General features: G+C 34.6%; 1 protein-coding gene across 1 annotated transcript; it reads right to left on the bottom strand.

Annotated features, from left to right (window-relative positions):
- Positions 1-1,034: 1,034 nt before the first annotated feature.
- Positions 1,035-19,967, bottom strand: CA3 (carbonic anhydrase 3). The gene is given in 8 exon segments (XM_074296293.1): positions 1,035-2,037; positions 4,127-4,282; positions 7,099-7,161; positions 9,442-9,534; positions 12,315-12,433; positions 18,945-18,987; positions 18,989-19,143; positions 19,845-19,967. Coding segments are annotated over 8 exon segments (783 nt in total). The 5' UTR covers positions 19,879-19,967; the 3' UTR covers positions 1,035-1,917.
- Positions 19,968-23,314: the final 3,347 nt, after the last annotated feature.

Genomic DNA, 23,314 nt, shown 5'->3' with positions numbered 1-23,314 from the left:
TTGTTGGAAGGAAAGGGACATTAATACATTGTTGGTGAAGTTGTGAAATGATCCAACCATTCTGGAGAGTGATTTGGAACTATGCCCAAAGGGCTATTAAACTGCATACCCTTTGATCCAGCAGTATTTCTACTGGGCCGGTATCCCAAAAAAATCATAAAAAAGGAAAAGGACTCACATGTGCAAAAATGTTTGTGGTACCCTTTTTGTAATGGCAAGAAACTGAAACTGAGTTGATGCCCATCAGTCAGAGAATGGCTGAATAAGTTATGGTATATGAATATTATGGAATATTTTTGTTCTATTAGAAATGATCAGCCGGGATGATTTCAGAAAGGCCTGGAGAGGCTCCCATGCTAAATGCTAAATAAAGTGAGTAGAACCAAGAGAACATTGTACATAGCAACAAGAAGAATATGTGATGAGCAATTCGATGGAAGTAGCTCTTTTCAACAATGAGGTGATTCAGGCCAATTCCAATACATTGTGATGGAGAGAGCTGTCTGCATCCAGAAAAAGGATTTGTGGGACTAAATGTGGATCACAAGATAGTATTTTCATCTTTTTTTGTTATTTGCTTGTGTTTTTTTTTCTTTCTCTCTTTTTTTTTCCATTTTGATCTGATTTTTCTTGTGCAGCATGATAAATGTGCAAATATGTTTCCAAGAACTACATATGTTTAACCTATATTGCTATTTAGGGGAAGAGGGTGGAAGGAGTAGGGGGAGAAAAAATTAGAACATAAGATTTTGTAAGAGTGAATGTTGAAAACTATCTTTGCATGTATTTTGAAAATAAAAAGCTATTATTAAAAAAGTATCTCAGTATCTCTGAAGCAGGTACTTAATAAATATTTGTTAAAGTGTAGTGAACTGAATCAGGACAAACAACAAAATTCACAAGATAGGAAGTATTCTGTGTACCTTATTATTAATTATAAAAGAGATTTAAATGAATTTTCTGGTCTAGCTTTTACCTCATTTCCATTAACATTTTTGACCATCCATTAAAAAAGCAGGCAACTGAAACCATTATTTTCAATACGAGTCTTTATTTGGGTTGGCACTCAGTGGCACAATCATACAATCCTGTATGGTGCAATCAGATCAAAAAGGCCAACAGAATCCAGAAGTCTATTATAGTCAGCTGTGTATAAGCATGCAAAGATACAGGTAGGAGGAGGAGTAAAGCTCCATGGCCCTCATGCTGGGCCAGAAAGTCTATATAAAAAATCATTCACCATTATGAAGAAGAAACACCAATGCAAATAATTCTGGGATTAAACCATTTCTTTTGATAGTTAACTTCGATGATTAAGCTAATGTCAATTATAGTAGCTGCTATTTTTTTTTCTTCTTCTGATTTATGTGTTTCTTTTTTTATTTCATTTAAAACTTCAAAACATTGTTACAATTTGTACCAATTTAGTTTAATTCTGACATTTTATGATGATTTGCTCTTCACATGCTGCTATTCTTACATGGTGGATTACTCATTACTTCTGTGAAGACTGAAAACTCATAGTATGAAAACAGTAAAACTGAAAACAAAGTTAAAGGCTGGTAAAAATGTACTTAACCAACCATCAATTACAACTTCTCTTTTCCTTTTCTTTTTCCTCTTCTTTAAAAAATTTCCAGATGTGTTACTTTTCATTATTGTTAAAGACAATTGTTACAAAATCAAACATTGAACTTCACTTTTTTTTTTTGTCATTTTAAGGTTAGAGACTGAAAGTTTTAACATTGTTTTCTTAGGTGGTGACAATCAATGATCTGTGACATTTCTTTGCTCAGTTTTACACTTGGAAAAAGAAAATCTGCTTTGAGTGTAGAGCAGTAATACAAGGTGCGCACTTAACTAAGCATTGATTATGGGATGGATTCCCTTTGCTTTCCAACCATTTCAAAGATGGCTCTACTTGAAGGAAGCTCTCACAATTCTTCCCTTCTGTGGCTGAGGGGGACGCCAATTATCCACCATGGGCACAGGAGGCTCATTCTCAGCACTGAAGAAAAGACTTCGCAACTTGGCCATCTGTAAGAGTCCACACATTCAGTATTAGCATGGTCTGTAACCTACTTTTGCTACACTTTATGAAACAGGGTATTAGGAAACTAGATATTTCAAGAATCTCTCTCCCTCTCCTTCTGCCCCTCCTCTCCCTCCCCTCTCTGTCTGTCTGTTTCTCTCTCCCTCTCTCTCTTCTCCTCTTTCATCTCTGTCTCTGTGTCTGTATCTCTGTCTCTCTCTGTCACTCTCTCGCTCTCTCTTTGTTTTTTTATATATAATACATATTAAATTAAAAATTTAATTTATTTTTATTTATTAAATTTTTAAAAATTCATTTAAATTTATTTAAAATTTTAAAATGTTTAATTTATTTCACATTTAATTATTTATTTAATTATTATTATGTAATATATTCGATATTAATTATGTTATATGATATATATTATGCATAATATATAATATAATAAACAATATATAATAATTATATATAATTAAATATTTTAAAAATCTATTTTAAAAATGTATTAAATTAAAAATAATTATATATGTATATAATTTATTATTAATATAATAATATTATAATTATGAATAAGGATAATTCAATCCTAAATAATTAATCTTTCTTGGGAGGTGCATAAAGAATTTTTTCTTCAATGATCACCATCTTGGCCCAATCCTTTGCTTCACTATAATAGAAGATAAACATTGACTACTGCCAAAATGTATTTCCCCCTGATTTATACACTTATTTGTAATTGTATCAGCTTGGAATTTCATGAGAAGCACAAATATACATAGTTAGTGATGGCATTTTTGATAAGTTATGATAGTAGGATGGATGGAAAATGTCAATCAAATCCAGAGAAAGAACTACAGACACTGAATGTAAATTGGAGCATAATATTTTCACCTTTTTGTTGTTCTTTTCTTTCTCATGGTTTTTTTTCCCCTTTTAAGTATGATTTTTGATGCACAACATGACAAATACAGAAACATGTTTAAAAAAATAGCATGCATTAACCTATATGAGATTGCTTACAGTCTTGGGGAAGGGGAGTAAAGGAGGAAAGGAGAAAATTTTGAAACACAAAGTTTTGCAAAAATGAATGTTGAAAACTATCTTTACATGTATTTGGGAAAATAAAATACTATTGAGAACAGAAAAGAAAATAAATAAAGCAATTTAGCACCAAAATAATAGGATAATATTTTTATTATCATCATCTTCTTCCTATTGTAATACTCACAACTGAAAGAGCCCTCTGAAGTTCTCATCTAATTTTAGGCAAATTAAGCACCCCATCTTGAATATTCTTGACAAGTGTAGATTGGTTCATCCAACCTCTACCTAAGACTCTTCAGTGTCAAAGAACTCATAACCTCCCAAAGCATCTCATTGTACTTATGGATAGCTCTAATTCATAAGGTTCTTTTCCTTGTATAAAGAAAATGTATATTTTAATACATTCTATTCTATTCTAGTTTTATCTACTGGGCCACAGCAAAAAGAGTCTAAATCCTCTTTGATATGAGAGCCCTTCATATTCTTAATGCCAACTATCACATCATCCTTAACATGCCTCTTTTCTAAATGAAATATGCCCCCTTCCTTCTGATGTTCCTTATATGATGTGTTTTCAAATACCCTCATCCATTATTGTCTTCCTCTAGAACAGGATATAGCTACCTTGACAATATCCTCCCAAAATGTAGTGCCCAGAACTGAGAAGAATGCTTCAGATAGAGTCTGGAAAGAAGAATGCAGATAGACTCTCACTTCCCTTATTCTGGGCACTAGGATCTTTGTCAGTGAAAACACCTTGATATAGCAGTAATACACTCTATTTTCCTGGAGGCCTTTGCTTGTGAATGATAAGGTCTGTCTAACATTTTCTATAGCATCCCCAAAGCTTAGCAAATGATTAGCACTTAATAAATACTTTTTCCTTCTTTCTTTCTCTCTCTTTGATTCATTCAAATTGATTGAAGGTGACTAACTAGGCCAAAATACTGATTCCTTAGTCATCCAGTTTTTGTGAAACAAGATCACCAAGAAATTGTAAGCAAAAAATTTAATAGTCTCCTTTAAAATTCTTGTTAGATAGTTGTTTACCTGGTCAGAGCTCACAGTTATTGGTTCCTTCAGAAGAAGCCAGACGATGCACTCCTCACAAGGTGGAGTGGTGAAGGAGCCATGGTAAGTCCAATAATCCCGACAAGCAGGGAAAAGACAGGATGGGTCAAAGTGTGTGAAAGGAGCATCTTTGCCCTAAAAGAGATTCAACAAAACAGGCCAAGTATAAATTTACATCTTCATATCAAAATGTGTATATGCAATCATCTATTTAGGGCACTGAGTTCAAACCATGAGCAAATTGTCTTCAAAATTTCAAGGAAATTAAATTTTAAGAGATAGAAGCACTTTCATAAAATTACCACTTGCTCTGAATATATCATTTTTAAAAGGTAGTAGGAGGGGACAGCTAGGTGTCGCAGTGGATAGAGCACCAGCCTTGAATTCAGGAGGACCCGAGTTCAAATCTGGTCTCAGACACTTACTTCCTAGCTGTGTGACCCTGGGCAAGTCACTTAACCCCAGCCTCAGGAAAAAAAAAAAAAAGGTAGTAGGGAAACTGTAAGATTTAAATAAGGCACATGGAGTTAATAGTCTAGGAAGTGAGAATCAGATAATTTAAAAGACCCAATATTACATCATTCGGTCATTTGAAATTGCAGTACCAAGTTCTTGTTGAGGTTGGAAAGGGGAATTTTAAGTCAGTGAATTAGAGAAGATTTAGTTGAAATGAGGCCATTTCACTTTGACTCTAGAAAATAGATAAAAATTCAATAAACATGAAAGGTAAGAGAGGATATTCTAAGTACAGAATCAGTACAGATACAGAGATGGGAGTACATAAGGCATGGGGAGCAAAGGAATCTGTTAAGATTCACCAAACTCTGGAGTACCTTAGTGTCAGGCAGAAATTTATTCAGCAAGAAACAGGGAGATATCTGGTGTTTTATGAATAGTTTATAGCTACGTATGTATATATATACATACACACATATATACATACATTGCTATATACTTTGTGTGTGTGTATATATATATATATATATATATATATATATATATATATATATATATATACATATATATATATATATATATATATATATATATATATATATATACATATATGTACATAAAGTACTAACAGTAGTATAAAGGCTAGGTTAATAGGAGAAAAGAAAGTGGAGGCACCAAAAACTGTTAAGAAGATATTTTGATAGTCCAGAAAGGAGAATAGAGTCTTATAATGGCAATGGAATAGAGATGAGGAAGGAAATTAAAGAAATATTGTAGAGATAGTTAAGATATACAAAGTATATGTGAAAAGATAACCTCAAAGTTTTGAACATAGAAAGAATAAATGTTGGTTCTACCATCAAAATAAAAACAGAAAGATCAGATTTAGGGGAAAAACTGATAAGTATGGCTTTTATAAATGGCAAATTTGATGTTACAGTTAGAACATCTAAATATAGTAGTCTTGTAAGTAGAGATACGGATTTGGAGCTCAAAAATCTAGTCCAATCTTGAAAAAGAGAATTGGGAGTCATTTGCATAAAAGTGATGGTTGAAGTACACTGATGGTTGCTTAAAGAGGTAATGCAGAATTGGAAGAGAATCTTGGCAGAGCATAACAGGGGGAACATTCACATTAAGATATTTGGAAGATAAGAACTGATCAAAGAAAACAGAAAGGGAGCAATACTAGGTAGGATAAGAGCCAAGAGATTGTTTCTCTGAAGCCAAGAATAGAGAACCAACTGTTTTTCAATTTTCATAGTAAAAGGTGGGAAAAGAGCATAAAAGACCACTGGATTTAGGCTTTTTTTAAAATAGTTATTACCTTTGAGAGAAAGAATGGTGCAGAGAGGGGTAGAAAATAGTTTTCCGAAGTCTAAGGAGAGAATAAATAGGAGGAAAGTGGAAGCATCCAGTAAAAGCAAATTTGTTCAAGTAATTTGGCAATGAAAGTGAGGAAGGAATATGAGAGTAGCTGAATGGAGTAGAAAAAGTCAAGTGAAGGATTAGTAGTAATGGTAGTACCAGCAGCAGCAGTGGCAGTAGTAATAATAGACGTATAGTAATAGCAGCAGCAGCATAGTAGTAGGAGATGAAGAAGGAGAAATAGGAGGAGGAAAAGAAAGAGGAAGAGTACTTGAGAATAAATTTCAGTATAATTCTCTAGCTACTTTTTTTTTTAAGCTGAAAGATAGTTGAGGAGCACGTTGATAGGCAGATAATTATGATTCCATATCTACACAAATATTTTTAAAAGTTGGATTTGGACATTAAACACCACTTCCCATAATAAATCATATTGATTTATTTCTAGCCAAAATGTTTATTTTCCTGAACATATAGCTAACATTTAACCAGGATTTTGATAGCCCAAATTTTAGGAAATAGAAAAATCTAAGCACTAATTATGTTGGTATTATTTTATCATGCATTCACTGTAAGATTTCTAATAGAAAATAGACATTATTCCATTTAGATATCACATTTAATCTCTACAATAAAATTATTTATGAAAATACTCCAAAATAGAATTCAAAATTATCTTTTAAAATTAAAAATGCCTATTGATCAAAGTTATAGACTATAAACTTGAGAAGGATTGTTTCATTTTATTTTTTTTACCTTAGTATATATGTGATACAATGCCTAGTATATATAAGCATTAGCTTGATGTTTGAATTGAATTAGCTTCATGATTGAAGATATATATTCTTGATATTTCCTCAGACAAAGACGTAGATTTGAAGGAACTTTGGAAATGTTTTTTTGTTTTTTTTGTTTTGTTTTTTTTGGATGAGGCAATTAGGGTTAAGGGACTTGCCCAGGGTCACACAGCCAGGAAATGTTAAGTGTTTGAGACTAGATTTGAACTCATGTCTTTCTGACTTCAGGGAACATGCTCTATCCACTGTGCCACGTAGTTTCTCTGAAATGTGTTTTTACAACTGTAAATGTACATCATATTCAAAGAAGAGAGCTTTTTTTTTCTTTACCTTAGTCTTAATTTTATCCAGTGCATCAAGCAATAGCTGAAATTCCCCTTTCTCCCGTCCTATCTGTAATGCAAAAAGAAAAACAAAAAACAATAAATCAATTGTTATGGAATTCGATTGTCTGAAAAAGCTGAACTTGATAAAGCTTTTTGTTTATAATTGAAATGTAACTCTCCAGTTTCCATTATGGTTTTAGATTATATGGTTTTCTAATCTAAATTTGAACTCCAAGTCATAAAAATGCAGCAGGCACAAATTATAGGTCTTTTTGCTGTATACTTTGGGCTTCCTTCTGTCCAAGTCTGTTCCATGGTAGGGAATTGACAGACTTAAATGTGAAAAAGCTTTTAGCAGTGATATGATAAACTATGGCCAGGTTATATCTATCTATACTATCCCATATATATTTTACCTTTCTCAGATACCTCTAAATGATATTTGGGCAAATATGATGGCTATTTATCTTTTTCTAACAATTCCCTAGATATATTCAGTCAAAGCATACAAAATTATCATGAAGAATTATATATGAAGAATATGTCATGAAGAATATCTACTAGGGCATTAATAGTATATAGCTGATATTTGTGTAATGTTTTGAGATTTACAAAGCACTCATTTAATCCTCATACTAACTCTGTGGGGTGGATATATTACAAGTATTGTTGTCTCCATTTTTAACTGTGAATACAGATTCAGACAAGCTAAACTATTTAAAGTCATAGAGCTAATAAGTAATAAAAGCAGCATTTGAACCCAGGGTTCTCCTAACAAAGTCTGGCATTTGTTCTACTACACAAGCTGAATTATCCTGTCCACCAAATTCTATTAAATACTCTTGTAATTCATTGCAAGTATTCTTAAAGCAAGAGGGATTGTAATGAAGCAGATAGAGTATTAGGATTGAAGCCTTAATGTGCTGGAGTCAGCTTAAACCAATTTGGGGAAGCTAGTGGTAAAATCTATGGGCTGAACATTTACAACCAAACTGAAGATGTAACAAAATTAGGGTTTGATTTATTGTTTTGTTGATTGTTTATACTAAAGAAAGCTATGCAGAGAAAGTATTAATACAAATTAAGCCAAAAAGTGTTCCTGGGGTTTGCACCACCCTCTATTGATCCTATTGTTAAACATTCACCAGCACATCTTTGGCTAGCAATCAGGGTCAAGTGGAATTAGATACCTCTTCTGACCTTTAGCTCTTCAAGCCTGGGCAAACCATTTAGTCTCTTTGCCATAGGCAATTAATTCCCAAGGACTGATCTACTATATCCTAGAGAAAGTCTAATGTTGAGGAAGGGAGTTCTCACACTAGGAATTTTCAACACTAAAGAAATCACAGATTGTTCACATAATCATATCCTCCTGAAAACAACTCTTTTTAAAAAGTTATACCTGACCAACATGGTACTTATATCCTGTTTTCAGAGCTGATGCTTCCCATGCTACAGTCCCTTCCTAATAACATGTGCTTCATTCTCTCATTGGCAGACTTCACAAAATCATAACGAAGTAGCTCCTTAATAATGTAATAGTTTTGTCATCCTGTGTGTAGCATTAAAAATTAACTTCTGAATTTACAGCACATAACAAATTTGGTCATTCAAAAAGAAAAAAGAAGCGAGATTTTCACCTCTGGTTTAAACTCTGGATCTTGTTACTACTACATTCATGTGAGAATGACACTTAAGTACTCATTAAACCAGGGTTGGCTCAACAACACAAGCATTCCGTGTGGTTATCTTGGCATGGTCTAATGTGCATGGTGGCTAGTCTGGGCTGAGTGAATAGCAAGCCAGAGATTAGAGATCAAAGTGTTGATCTTTCAGTTTTTTAGGGAAACTAATGGAGTAGCAAGAGGGTTCAGGGAGTAAATGTCTCTAATGTTCCTGAATACCAATAGTTATACACAACACACAAACAGATGCCTTGCAATTAAGTGGTGTGCCATGGGACAAGCAAATTTTTTGCAAACAGAAAACAAAACACTTCTTGGCCTGACATTAGTTGACTTAATTTGATTCATAGTTTTATACATTACCCCCTGTTTCTATTCTTCTTTGTACATGGAACTGTTCAGGATTTGGGTGTTTAGAAGAGAAAGGTTTTTTTTGTTGTTGCTTTGTTTTGTTTTTTGTTTTTCAATTTAAAAATAACTTGATATATGGGGTGAATACTGAACTGAAGCAGGAAGAAAACTTTGGGAGTTCCTATTTCCTCCTTTGCAGATGGAAACAATGTGGCAGCTCTCCAAAGGGCAAAGACAATTCACTGACAGATAAGATACTAAACTTAAAAAAAAAAAAAAAAAAAAAAAATTATGGTTACTGTTTACCAGACCTTCAGAAAAATGCCCACAACAGCAATTCCATCAGGTTGTTTCAAAGCTTCTCCAAAAGTGCCATATTTGGGATTCCAGTGAACCATGTGAAGCTGAAACCATACAATAAAAATATGTAATAAATAAGCGAGAATATGAATGTACATCAACCAAGTACAAAACTCCATTAAACATGTATATAGATCCATGAATATTTGGCCCTTTAAACCAAGAAATATTTCCTTAGCTTTGTGACTAGGGAGAAATTTCTTAAGTTTTTGGATCTCCAGACTCCTAATCTTCAAAATGAGGATTGTCTCTAAAATTTCTTCCAATTGTAAATCAATACATTTTGAATGTATTCTACCCTCATCTAAGAGTGAAAGGTTCATAGGGAGAGGGAAGTAGAAAGGGGGAGGGAATTTTAATGAGAATTAAAATTACTTAAAATTGTAACAAATAGATTTTGAATGAAAAATTTTATATTTATAATTGCACAATGGCAAGTAAAAATGACATTTCTTGGGGAATCAAATCCCCAAAACACAGTTTGTATGATGGGTTGTGATTGCTTTCGAAATTACTCCATTTCTCCCATCAATTTAGAGTTGTATAAAGAACTTAAAAAAAAAAAAAAAGAATATCTAAGACTATGAAATTAAAAGTGATAACTAGGAGTGGAAAAATGAGGGGAGAAACTATCTTTTGCTTTTCAAATATGGCAATTTTCAGTCTAAAGGAATTCAGTAATTATAATTTTGAGAAAAAAGAGGACTTAGTGGCAAAGCAATTAAATTTATGGTCATTTTAAATTTGAATACAAGATTCAAAATACATCAAAAGTTTCCTATGGAATTCTACATAGAATGTATTGGTATTGCTATTCTACAGTGGTTAAATTTATTATTTCTTAATGTAAAATACCTTGCTCTTTGGTAGAAATACTTTGCCTTAGATTAATTATAAACATAATCACATACAAAAGTTTTATGTTCAGAAAAAGATAAAATTGCATATCATGTCAAAATCTGAAGTCAATAAATTGATTTATCCTCCCTTCAAATTGGGAATAATGGTACAATAAACTCATGTGAAATTCATGCGTTTTTGAAGAAAATATTGAAAGGGAAAAAAACAAACTTTTTATTCAGTACATTTCCCACATGCCCTTAACTGAAGCTTGATCTAATCTTAGTTTTACAGATAAGAGAATAGAATCTACTACAATAATCCTTTTAGAGTTAGATTCTTCTAGGCTTTGTTCTGGCTTTTGGATTTTTGCCAGCTCTGCTTGCATTATGAATTTGCTTAATTGGAACTAGGAAGAGTTTGTTGCCAGGAGTTTCCTTCTTCACTAGCAATATTCATGACTTCTTATCACCTCTCTAGTACCTTCTTTACCTCCTAACTTATAGAAACTAACTTTCTGATCCATAAAATTAGTAAAAGAATTAGTAAAAGAGAAAAATCACAGAAATGTCCGTTGCATTTACATCAGTAGTATGCAAAATCATATAGCTCATTTATCAAGCCATGAAATATTTCTATTTGCCCTAATGAATAAATTAGTTGGGTGTAGTTTAAAATGACATTCATATTAAATTGTTTCTATAACAACCATCCTCTCTCTCTCTCTCTCTCTCTCTTCTCTCTCTCTCTCTCTCTCTCTCTCTCTCTCTCTCTCTCTCTCTCTCTCTCTCTCTCTCTATCTCTTTCAGTTATAAACACAAACAATATCACAAAATATATTTTATAAAAATATTTATAATATTAGTTTAGAAATAGAAAAACTGGTTTCACTATAGTCTCTCTCTCTCTCTCGCTCTCTCTCTCTCTCTCTCTCTCTCTCTCTCTCTCTCTCTCTCTCTCTTTTTTCCTTTTTAGGGTTTTTCTCCCTTTTCTCAGACTTCTACCTTTCTCTTCAGTGTATCTAGTGTCTGCCTACATTTCGGCAGCTTCGTTCAGGTTTACCCTCTCTAAATAGTAGCCTTCTCTTAGTCAGCATCTTCAGCTATTCTTAATTACAATTTATTTGATATACTGGCTTCTTAAGTGGTGTGACATTTCCTTTTCCAGCTTATTTTACAGATGAGCAAACAGGGTTAAGTGACTTGTGCAGGGTCACACATTTTATAAATGTTTTAGACCAGATTTGAACTCAGGTCCTGACTGCAGGGTAGGCATCCTATCCACTGTGCAACTCACCACCCCAAATAAAAAAGTAGCATGATTGAATGGAAAGAGCACCAAATCAGAAGACCTGGCTTCAAATCTCATTTCTGGCACTACCTATGTGACCTTGACCTTCAGTTTCCTCATTGTATAAAATGAGGAGGTATTTAAAATCCTTTTCAGTTTTAGACCTATGATATTAGTACAATCCAGTAACAAAAGCACAAAGCTGAATCAGGAGATCTGGATTCTAGCCCTAATTTTGCCACTAATAAGCATTTATTAAGTGGTTTATTCTAGGGCCCATGCTAAAAACCTGCCCTCAAGACATTTACATTCTAATTCTAATAGGATATTTGGGGTTCTAAACAGCAAGGGGACAAAAATGAATACAGTGCTGGGCTGAAGTCAGGAAAATTCTTCTTCCTAAATTCAAATCTGGCCTCAGACCCTTATTAGTTGTGTGATCCTGGGCAAGTCACTTAAATCTGTTTACCTCAGTTTCCTTATCTGTAAAATGAGCTGGAGAAGGAAATGGCAAACCACTCCAGCGTCTTTGCCAAGAAAACCCCAAAAGGTGTCACAGAGTTAGACACTGAAATGACTGAACAAAAACACTTTGGGAATAAGGAACCTCAGCCCTCTGACTCCCCTTTCCTCATATTTAAAAAGGATTTAATCTCTAAGTTATATCTGGGAGAGACTTAAAGGTAGTTCCTACCTCAGCAGCATATTTCACTCCATCCACAGTATGCTCTGAGCCATGGTCATCAGATGAGCCCCAGTGAAGATGAAATTGGCGCAGTCGATAAGGTGCAGAGAGTGGCCCCCCTCTCAGCACTGTAAAGATAACTTGGGTTAATACTGAATTCAGTCCACCTTTACAAGCTTTCTCCTAAGCAAGTATTTCTGCATTTTTAGACCTGATTCAGAAACAGAGCCAAATAAGTCCAAGAATCCTGTGCCTCCATAACCCCAAAGCTAGTCAAACTGTAATATGTGGTATCTATTGAAAGACTGGTCTTATTTTCTTTCTCAAATTGCAACAATGCACAATATTCATGAGGTGTTATTTTTCTTCCTTCCTCCATCCTCTCTAGCAGCACTTATTTTTACATAGGGAAAAGTCAGTCCCTCTTCTGCTAGTTCAGTGCTATTTTCCTAACCTTATTTTCCAAAGTCCTCTTTATATCTTGCCAAGGATTTGATTGATGGACATCTTCCACAGTGTCATAGAATGTTAGGGACCCTTTTGATATCTCACATAGACTCTGAAAATATTTTCCTCTCAGAGTCCTAAGACATTACAGCTTGTTTACTGGTGAAGAGAATGAATTATGTAAGATAGTTGGAAATAATACTATGTACAACAGCATTTCAGAACTATAAAATTACACATGAGAACATGAATTAACAAGCATTCCTTAAGCACTTCCATGCCAGGCATTGTCCTACGTACTGAAAAAAAGGACAAAGATAAAACAGTTCCTACCCACAAGAAACTTACAATCTATCTGAATGAAACAATATTGTATATAAATAGGTTTGTGCAAAACAGATACATAAAAGAGTTGTAGCTCTAAAGTAATGAATTTAATTCTGCAATTCATGACTAGAAAAATTACCTCTAGTCACATCTCCTGTGTACACAGTAACATATCCCTTCCCACAGATAGATTAAAAAAAGAAACTTACCTTGTCTTGTATAAGGATAGATTTAATTCTTATGTTTTAATTTCAAAGTATTGATTCTTTCCTCTAGATAAGGCATTCATAAAGTCATTTTCCTTAGGATAATGGCTCCATTACAAATATTTAAAAAGTTAATCCCTTTTGTGACAGGAAATTTCAAGACAATATTTAATGTATGTCATCATAGTTGAGAAAAAAAATCCTACAGAAGTAACTGTAGAGTACTAAGTTTATGTGTTATATATAAATACACACACACACACATACACACACACACACACACAGAGTCATTATCTACAGGATAAAATACAAAATAATGAGCCTGACATTCCAGTTCTTCACAATCTGGCTCCTTCCTACCTTCTCTTCCAACTTTATTCTATATTATTCCATAATATACTCTATATTCAAGTCAAATTGAACAACTCTATTCCCTTATTTTGTCTTGCTCTCTCCCATCTCTGTGTTTTTGTCCATGGTCCATCCCTGCCTGGAACAGATATGGCTTCACCTCTGCTCGTTGAAATCCCTCCCTTCTTTCAAGGTACAGAACAAGTTTTAGCTTGAAGACTTTCTTCATCTGCTTCTCCCTTCATCTATGATCTTTCCCTCTCAGGTCTTTCCTATCATCTTCACCTTTCTTATGCATGTATCTTACATTATAGTTTTTTCATGTACAAATTTTATCCCTTCTACTAAACTGTACGTACTCTCTTTGAGAGTAGAGAAATGTTGTATTTCATATTTGCATTCTTAGTGTCTAGAGAATAGTTGGAAGTTCATAAGTGCTTATGAAATCCAACTGAGTCAGTAATCTGCATACTAAGGCTGCTTGGAGATTTACATGTGCCCAGCTCTATTACAGAGTGACAAGATGTGGGAACGGGCCTGTGGTTTCATTGATATAGAAAATTTTAGATAAGAAAGCTCCCTCTACCAAAACAGATCTGCATCTTTTCTTCAAATATGAGTCTTAGACAGTATTTTAATACACTGAAATGTTCAGTGACTAGCTCAGGGTCACATAAACAGTATATATAAAAAGCAGGGCTTGAATTTAAGTTCTCCCAGCTCTGAGAACAGCTTTCTAGCCATTGCACCACACTGCTTTTTAAAGAATGATGAACTGTACCATGGAAAAATTGATTTTATTAGTCCTGGACAAGAAACTACAAACTGAACCACAAATAGAAAAGCAGGTTATAGCAATTGTCTTAATTATTCAGTAAGAATATTGGTTGGAATACTATATGATGATCAATTCTGATGGACATGGCCCTCTTCAACAATGAGCTGAACCAAATCAGTTCCACTAGAGCAGTAATGAACTGAACCAGCTACACCCAGCGAAAGAACTCTGGGAAATGACTATGAACCACTACATAGAACTCCCAATCTCTCTATTTTTGTCCACCTGCATTTTTGACTTCCTTCACAGGCTAATTGTACACGATTTCAAAGTCTGATTCTTTTTGTACAGCAAAATAACTGTATGGACAAGTATACATATATTGTATTTAACTTATACTTTAACATATTTAACATGTATTGGTCAACCTGCCATCTGGGGGAAGGGGTGAGGGGAAGGAGGGGAAAAGTTGGAACAAAAGGTTTTGCAATTGTCAATGCTGAAAAATTACCTATACATATATCTTGTAAATAAAAGCTATAATAATTTAAAAAAAAATAATATTGGTTGGCCCAAAACAACTCAATACTCAAATGTTATGAGTTCAGAAAAGTAGATTCAACCTTTATAAGGGATGTTGGTTTGCCATGGGAATACTGTCTCAGAAAAGAATACACAGCCAGGATAGTCGGATAGTAATGGTTTTCTGATGTGAATCAAAGCAGTGTGTGTTCTATTAAGTGCATAAAGCTACAGGTCAATATTTGGATTCCGTTTGTCATCTGCTTGAGGCTGGAAAAAATCCATCAATGTGAACTTAGAGGCTGTGAGGCTGTGATGAGTAAATTTTAAGTAGGTGTAAAAATATCATCTGAAAGAATGTGGGGAGAGGTAGCTCCATCATTAACATTTTCCCACAGCAATTAGTATAGTAGAAGACAAGGACAGATTCTACAAAATGCAATCTTGGCTATTTCTTGGCATCAATAATATGAAGAAGCAATAGTGTGGCTTTTTCCATTTACAGCATTCTTGCTTTACAAGAACCCTCTTTTATAGCAATATGATCTACAAAATCAGATTTCTAAAATTGTCCATCACAAATCTCTCCAAAAAAAATCCACATTTCTTTGAAATAACCAGTACAGTGTTGTTAGTGATAGAAATTAAAACATAATAAGTGAACTTTTGAAGTTTTTTTAGTGCATGTAGCTGATGTAATAGGTGAACTTTTGTAATGAATACTAGACAAAATTAGAGCACTAATCTATTTGGGGGGGAAAAGAAAGTAGAAAACATATGGGAAGTTTGAAGCTTTGTATATATGGAGAAGCAAAAAGCTTTACTCAAACCATTTTGTCTCTGCTGTGAATCCACTAATTGCATTATCCAAATAATAGGCTTAGAGGAGCATGCTTTTTAAAAAAACATATTTTAAAATCTGTATTACCCCAAACTGGAGACTGACTTTTCTTTTTGGAAGGAAAAAAAAAGAAAAAAAGAGAGAAAAAATGGGAGCTGTAGATAAAATGTAGGCAAAATATTTTATTCAACTCCAGGAAAATAAAGTTGGGAACCCAAGAAATATCTGATGGCTGTTGGAAACATACTCCTCAATGCTTCTTTCATTTATTTTAATGTGAAGTGGCAAAACAAAACAAAACAAAACAAGATTTGGACCTAAAAGGACTAGATTCAAATCCTAACTGTTTTCTGAGTGACATTAGGCAGGCCATGTTACATTTTTAGACCTCTGCTCCCCCACATATAAAATGAACCCATGATATTCTCTGAAATGCTCCAACTATTTTCAGGTTCAGCCTCGGTGAGGATATATCTTTACAACCTCCACCCTCTTCTTCTCCATCCTTTTCCCTTTTCTTTTATGTTATCCCTCTAACCTCTTACCCTCCTTACCCTATACATTTTCAGCTACTTTTTGCACTTCTACTTTCTCTCTGACTTCTTTATCAAATTTGTTCCCAAGAAAGCATTCTATATCAGTTATTTGGCCTTGTGAATTAAAATTAATATGCTACCTTTCTCAGGGACATTTGTTTTTCCTGCCTTGTTTCTAATAATGGTATAAAAATAAAAAATAATGCCATTAAAGGAATTTTGGCATCAGAAAATTGGTGAAAAATATATTTTGCAAGGGAGAGTATTATTGGTAGATAGAAGGCCTCCCCTTAAACATCCCATGAAGGTAGTTACAGGCTTAGCTTATGAGTGGGATCAGCTTTGGGATAAGGCCACCCTTAACCATATCATCATCACTTTTTTTACTTGCAAAAATGGATTCCTGACATGATGAATTCAAAATAAATATTTTCCTCTGATTTCCTTAAAATAATAATTTGACATTCATGAAAACTAGTGCCCAGCACAATAAATATAGTCAAAATAAAAGAGGAAAACTGCCTCTTTTATTAAGATGCTTATTTGCAGTTATCCTACTATTATACTGATATGTAAATAAACACTTTCATCCAAGTCTACTTTGAATTCTTCCTAAGTAGATAAGAAGAAATCCAAGATTTGAGAAGTTTCCAATAAATTCAATAAATCCAAAACTTAATCGATAGTTTGAGCCTGGATCTGAATGATCCGATTAGCTACCTAAACTTGGCAATTTGTTTTAAAGAATCAAAAAAGTTAGAAGGATTAAAATCCTCTATTCTCACTCTTCTCCTTTTACAAAAAATAAATTGAGGCCATAGGTGACAGAGTGGATAGACTGCTTGGTCTGAAGTCAGGAAAATGGCCTCAGATGCTTACTAGCTGTGTGATTCTGGGCCAGTCACTTAACCCTGTTTGCCTCAGTTTCCTCAACTGTAAAATGATCTGGAGGAGGAAATGTCAAATCTCTTTAGTATCTTTTCTAAGAAAATACAAAATGGGGTCATGAAGATTCAGAAAGAACTGAAAAATGACTAAACAATAAACTGAGGCCCATCGAGAATAAGTGATATGCCAAGGATCACAGAGGAGAAAATGACAGAGCCAAAATTCCACTTCAAGTGCCCTATCTCCAAATTCTCCCCACCCATGCCACATTACCCACAGTACCACTTTGTTTGCTTGATTTAAAGATGAAGGGAAAGTAAGTGAAGAGAAATACAATTTGAAAGTTAACATTATAAATTGGTTCAATGTAAGGAATAATAATTCAGAGGTAATCAGAAAGTATGTCACAAACATGAAAGCTACTGCAGCAAGCTAAACAAAAATCATTTCATCTATATGAGTTTGACCAGAGTAACCCAATATCCTTAACTTATCTGATTTGCTCTGACTTTTCTATATAAGTACTCTGCAGATTATTAAGTTGGATACCTTGACTGAGTAGAAATATTGGTCCAGCATTGGCACCACACAGAAATATTTTCAAATACTTTGGATTGATTTTTATAAAAAAATAAAATTCAATTTAAAAGAACAAAAAACTGAGTTAAGATGAAATAACATTTAAGAAAAATTCTATCATAGTCTTTACCTGTAACCTGGGATACAAAAATTGTTCTCTTGCTCTATACTACAACTAAGAATTTTTTTGTTAATTATGATCATGATAAGATAGCAATCATTATGGCTAAATATTCATTTAACATTACATAAACAACATAAACATTATTGATGTTTGAAATGAATTTAGAAATTGTGTTGTATCAGGTAACATAGATGATGGTGATAGCATGATTTTCCCTCACCTTACTGATAGCAAAACTAAATCTTTCTCCCAGTCTTCTTATAATTCAGTTATTTGCTTAAAGCTGAAGGGTAATATGGGAGACTTTTGATAGAAGATCTTCCAATTTCATACAAAGATATGATTGAAGTAGAAGTTCAAGAGAAACTCAGTTTCTCATGAAATTCTGTTTCATACCTACTAGGTGCGAGAAATTGAGCTATATGCTAAAATAAGTCCAATAGTCTCTATTGGGTTTCAAAAAAAAAAAAAATTAGTTGAAAGTGATTAAGTACTTAGAACACTGTCTTCAACATAATAATTGCTCAATAAATGTTTCCTGACTTACTGATGAAGGAAGTAAACCTGGAATCACACAATGGGTTGATTCTTTTGTGGGGCTTGACACCCTCCCAAGGACCCAAGAGGAAGAAATCTATTTTGTCTCCTTTTTGGATTCTTTTTTGCACATACTACTAACCCAGAACTCTTACACAGTTTAGAAGTGACAAAGAAGAGGGACATTATGGGAGGGACATTATGGTAGCAGTCCTATAAGATTGGGAAAAAATCCAACTGTACATCCTTACATGTTTGCCTTGTCCTAGATAAGCCCCCTTTTAGATATAGGGACTCACCTCAGTAGCACTATGTCTGAACTTGGACGGTGAGACAATTTTACTTCATTGTATAAATGTTTCCTGGCATCTATACGTGATTTGCCTCTTTTCACCATTAGATCTACTATATAAAAAAGTCCCTTCAGTTCTAGCTTACATTGAAAATATATGTATTTACCTGTTGAGAATGGATGCAAAAATTTTTCAAGAACTTAGACTTACTTGATCGATCATAGGTGTCATCAAACACAACTCGGCAGGTTTTTTCCATTGTTCAAAATGGTCTTTGCAGAACCTGGGTCATAAGAGGCAGACCAAGGCTGCAGAGAGGGATCATACTTGATGTCTTTGGTATGCAGTTCAATAGGTGATTGGTTGTCACCCTTAGCAATTGGGTAAATTTCATGCCAATGATCAGGTCCTAGGGGAAAGAAAAGTTAAAGAAGTTATTCATTGGCATCTCTCTGATGCCATTTGCTAGTAGGTGAAATGACAGAACATAGTGATGACAAAGCTACATGTTTTAAAAGAGATCTTCCAGTTAAATTTGTAAAGAAGGAATCTCATCATTTAAATCTTGTCTCAGGGATAATATAGAAGGCATAAGTTAGAATTAAATTTCTATATAACTTTGTTTATAGAAAAAACGACTTGAAGAGGGTGGAAACCATTGTTTTCTATCTTCTGGTAAAGGTTAAGGGAAAGAACGCCTGGTCCTGCCCATAAAATAGAAGCAAAAAGCATCTTATATTTGAATAATGAATTTACAATTTTCAATAAGAATTCTGTTAAATTGCCTTATTTAAATTTCACAACAACCCTAAGTTATGTTAAGTATCTATATTTTGTAGATGAAGCCTTTAAGCCTTCTAGACATGGGCTTTCCCAAGGGCCATAAAATCAGTAAAGTGGGAGATGTATTGATTCCCAGCGTCAGGGTCTATCACTGCTGACCTGCAATCATAAACACCTGAAAAAAAAAATCACAGCAATATGGAAAAGATATGGGGTACTCCTAAAGTCTGTCAAAAGTAACTTTTTTTTTTCCGAAGGAATGAGCTTTAAAAATATGAGAGGATTCTTCTGGTCTCATCAAACTAGACAAGTTATATCTCCACTCACCATTGTGGCTGGCGTAGCCCCACTCCTTGGCCATGGTCTTCTTTCTCAGGACTTGCTGCTTCCTAGTCTCTCCTGCAGGACGTCCTTCTGTGTCTGTCTGAGCCCGAGACTTTTATAAGTGCCCGCCAATACCATGTCCCTATTAGACCAGGGGAAGAGGGTGGGGCAGGGGGCTGGATGATACGGACCTGACTCCTGTTTAGGATAGAAAGAGGAGGGGTGGGAGGGGAGAATTTCTGACAGTTTGACTGATGGCGGGGGTAGGAGGGGGAAGGCATTGACTTAAGCTCTAACCTCTGCCCCGAACCCTTGCTCCCTCTGCCTTGGCCCTGCAGCTGGCTCTTTACAGCGGGGGAGGGAGGGGGCTTTAGGAAATCTGCCTTTTCTCCATGCTGCACAGTGCAGAAATACCCTTTTCCATTAACTTAAAAGTTAATGGAAGGTGCTGGGCGGTGGGGGCTAGGGGAAGCTAGAAAGTAGAGGTTTAAAAATTCCTTTTTTCTCCTTATCCCTTCCGACACTCTCCCCCTCTCCACCCCCCACGTCTCTCTCTCTCTCTCTCTCTCTCTCTCTCTCTCTCTCTCTCTCTCTCTCTCTCTCTCTCTCTCTCTCTCTCTCTCTCTCTCTCTCTCTCTCTCTCTCTCTCTCTCTCTCTCTCTCTCTCTCCTCTCTCTCTCTCTCTCTCTCTCTCTCTCTCTCTCTCTCTCTCTCTCTCTCTCTCTCTCTCAGAGAGTGAAGGGAATGTGCAGGAGCAAGGGTACACTTTTTCATTAGCCCTTACCAGAAGACTAAAAAGAGCGGTCCTTCCAATCCCTGAGTCCAAGTCACAGTCAGGCTCAGACCTGGATGTCAGCCTCGATTTCTTCCCATGAGTTTATTATTCTCCTTCCCTAAGATTTCTATCTGTGAAAAACAGGCTGGAGGCTTCCTTTCCTGCTCCACTGAGCAGAAGAGGGAGGCAAAGATAAAAAAGATGGGGAGAAATTGTGGAGATTACTTTGTCAGTCTTATGTCTGAAGGTCCCATTCTGCAGCTATTGCCCTGGAATTAAGACCAGCTCTAGGAATGATTTCTCCATCCTACGTGTCTTGGAAAGGGCTGCACTAAGTGTGGGAAGGAGCAGGGAGAAGGGTGTGTGAAGATGTTGCGTTGCAAGCCAGCGGGCGGCTGGTGCTGCCAAAGTGTTAGTTCCCAGCTAGTTTCCCCTTAGTTCTCTGAGGCCAGGGGAGGTCGGGGAAAGCGCAGATAGATTTAGGAAGAATATGCGTGCAACAAGGGCCGCCTCGGGTTTATTTAGACTTCTTTTTGCTCGCCATGTACTGAGCGAGTCTTTGGGACAAAAGAAAGCGATGAGGCAATCTTGCTCTGCCCTCTGTTTTTTTAGCCAAAATTCAAAGTGGACCGTTACCAGGACATGGGCATTGTAGTGCATTAACGGCGCTATATGTATAGAAAAACTAAGCTGACATCTGCAATGGGAGAAGTGGGGAGGGTGCAAAATTGAGAGAGTGCAGATGTAGTAACACTGCAAAAAATTGATTTCCACATCTTCCTCCGAGTTTTAAAGTCGACACGTGGCAAACAAGGCAACTTTGAAAAAGAAATCTAAGCTTAAATGTATTTGCCTCATAACTGCAAAAGAATTCTTCCTGAGTTTGACATACACTACATATAGTGTATACGTATTTGGAGAATACAAAGGTAAAAAGGAAAATTATATCCCAGAATGGAAAAGATATTTCATATCCAAGATATGCAGAATGTATTACCACATTCACATAGAGTGCCAATCATGAGGGTAGGATATTTATACCACAGCTAAAGGGTTAGAAACTCAAGTCTACATTACCAAAGGGATATCAGGAACTGAAAGAATTGTTTAGCTAATCCACAAATGCATTTAGAAACAAACCCTTCTCTCTAATCCTCATACCTCCTCCCCCCCTCCAAAAAAAAGCCCAAAACAAAAAAATCTTACATCCCAAACTTTAAACTCTTTTCTTGAAATATATCATTTGGGGACACTTTTGGTCTAAATAACTTTTGAAATTTCCTCAATTCTTGTCATTGATACTATAAACCTGACTTTAATGATTAATCTTTCTGTTTATAGAGATTTTTAAAAAGTCTTTGGCATTATTAACTAGTAATTTCCATCACCAACAACCCAGGTTCATTCTGTTGTTTTTTTTTTTAATTCTCTTAGATTAGTACACATAATTAGAAACATAATTGCATTTAAGGTAATAATGTGGGGTCTCTTTTATACCATCTTTATCTCAAGGCCAATCCACCAAATTGTTGCCATTTGTGCATTAGGACAGTGTGCATGCTAGAAGTGAGAATAAGGATATACAAAAATAATAAATTATATTCAAATAAAGAATATGCTCATGTGGCAAAATATTTCCCTTAAAGAGATAGCAGAAAACGGAAATACTGCTACATATATTTCATTGTTAGATGAATTCTCTTAAAAATGGCAACTCCCACATTCCTTCTTAGCATCAATGTTAAAAACAAACAAAAAAATGATATTTAAATGCATCTCAGGAATGGCTGAACTCCTCCTGAGGTTTCAAATGAAATTATATGATTTTAGAGCACAAAAAATTATTTTGTTTTATAATGAAAACAAAAGCTAACTGTTATCTCCTCCTCCTTTCAGCTAATTTCTCCTTGACATATTTGTCAATGATAATTCTTAAAAAAATTTTGATCACAGAGAAAAAGAACACTGTGATCTAAAGCAGGAACTTGAGATTCCTGGAGTTGGCTTGCTTTTTCCAATGAGTCTTCAGTTCATACTGAGCTAATATTGGAAAGACAACCACTAACCCCTTATCTAGTACTGATCAAATAGCACATTGACACTCCCATTCTATCTGTGGAAAATAGATCTCTTGACTTACTAAGTCATAATAATAATAATAATCCAAAAATTAGCTTGTCCTTATATAGCACAAAGTAATCTAGCTATATGGCCATCTAAACAAGTTAATATAGAAAACAATGCTTCTTATGAGGGTGATCTAGTAAAATAATACTTTCAATGCCAAAAATTATTTCATATATTTATGGGTATGATTTTCTATCTCATTATGTATCAAACCATGAGCATGAACTCAAATACACCAAAAGCTGTCATAATATCTTATATCACATCACAATATGATAGAAGAAAATAATCAATTTGGTGGTCTCTAAAATTACTAATTAGTATTTAAGATAAAATATGGATTCCATAATTACATGATCTTATGGAACTTTTCTAAGGACATATTTTTCTTAATTTAAATTCCTATTTTTATGAATTTGGAGACTGAAGAAAAGAAAGAATTAAGAGGATCAACCATAACTTTTGAAAGAAATTCTATTAAGGTTTTTATGCATAAATTAATTTGTGATATTTAATTTCATTCTGATAAGGATTTTTTTCCTTTCTAAGTACTTTCAAATAACTTATCTGA

Source organism: Sminthopsis crassicaudata, chromosome 1 (genome assembly GCF_048593235.1).
Source record: "Sminthopsis crassicaudata isolate SCR6 chromosome 1, ASM4859323v1, whole genome shotgun sequence".
In the NCBI taxonomy this organism is placed as follows: domain Eukaryota; kingdom Metazoa; phylum Chordata; class Mammalia; order Dasyuromorphia; family Dasyuridae; genus Sminthopsis; species Sminthopsis crassicaudata.
The sequence above is the reverse complement of the archived record's forward strand: the minus strand, read 5'-3'. Positions and strand labels throughout refer to the sequence as shown.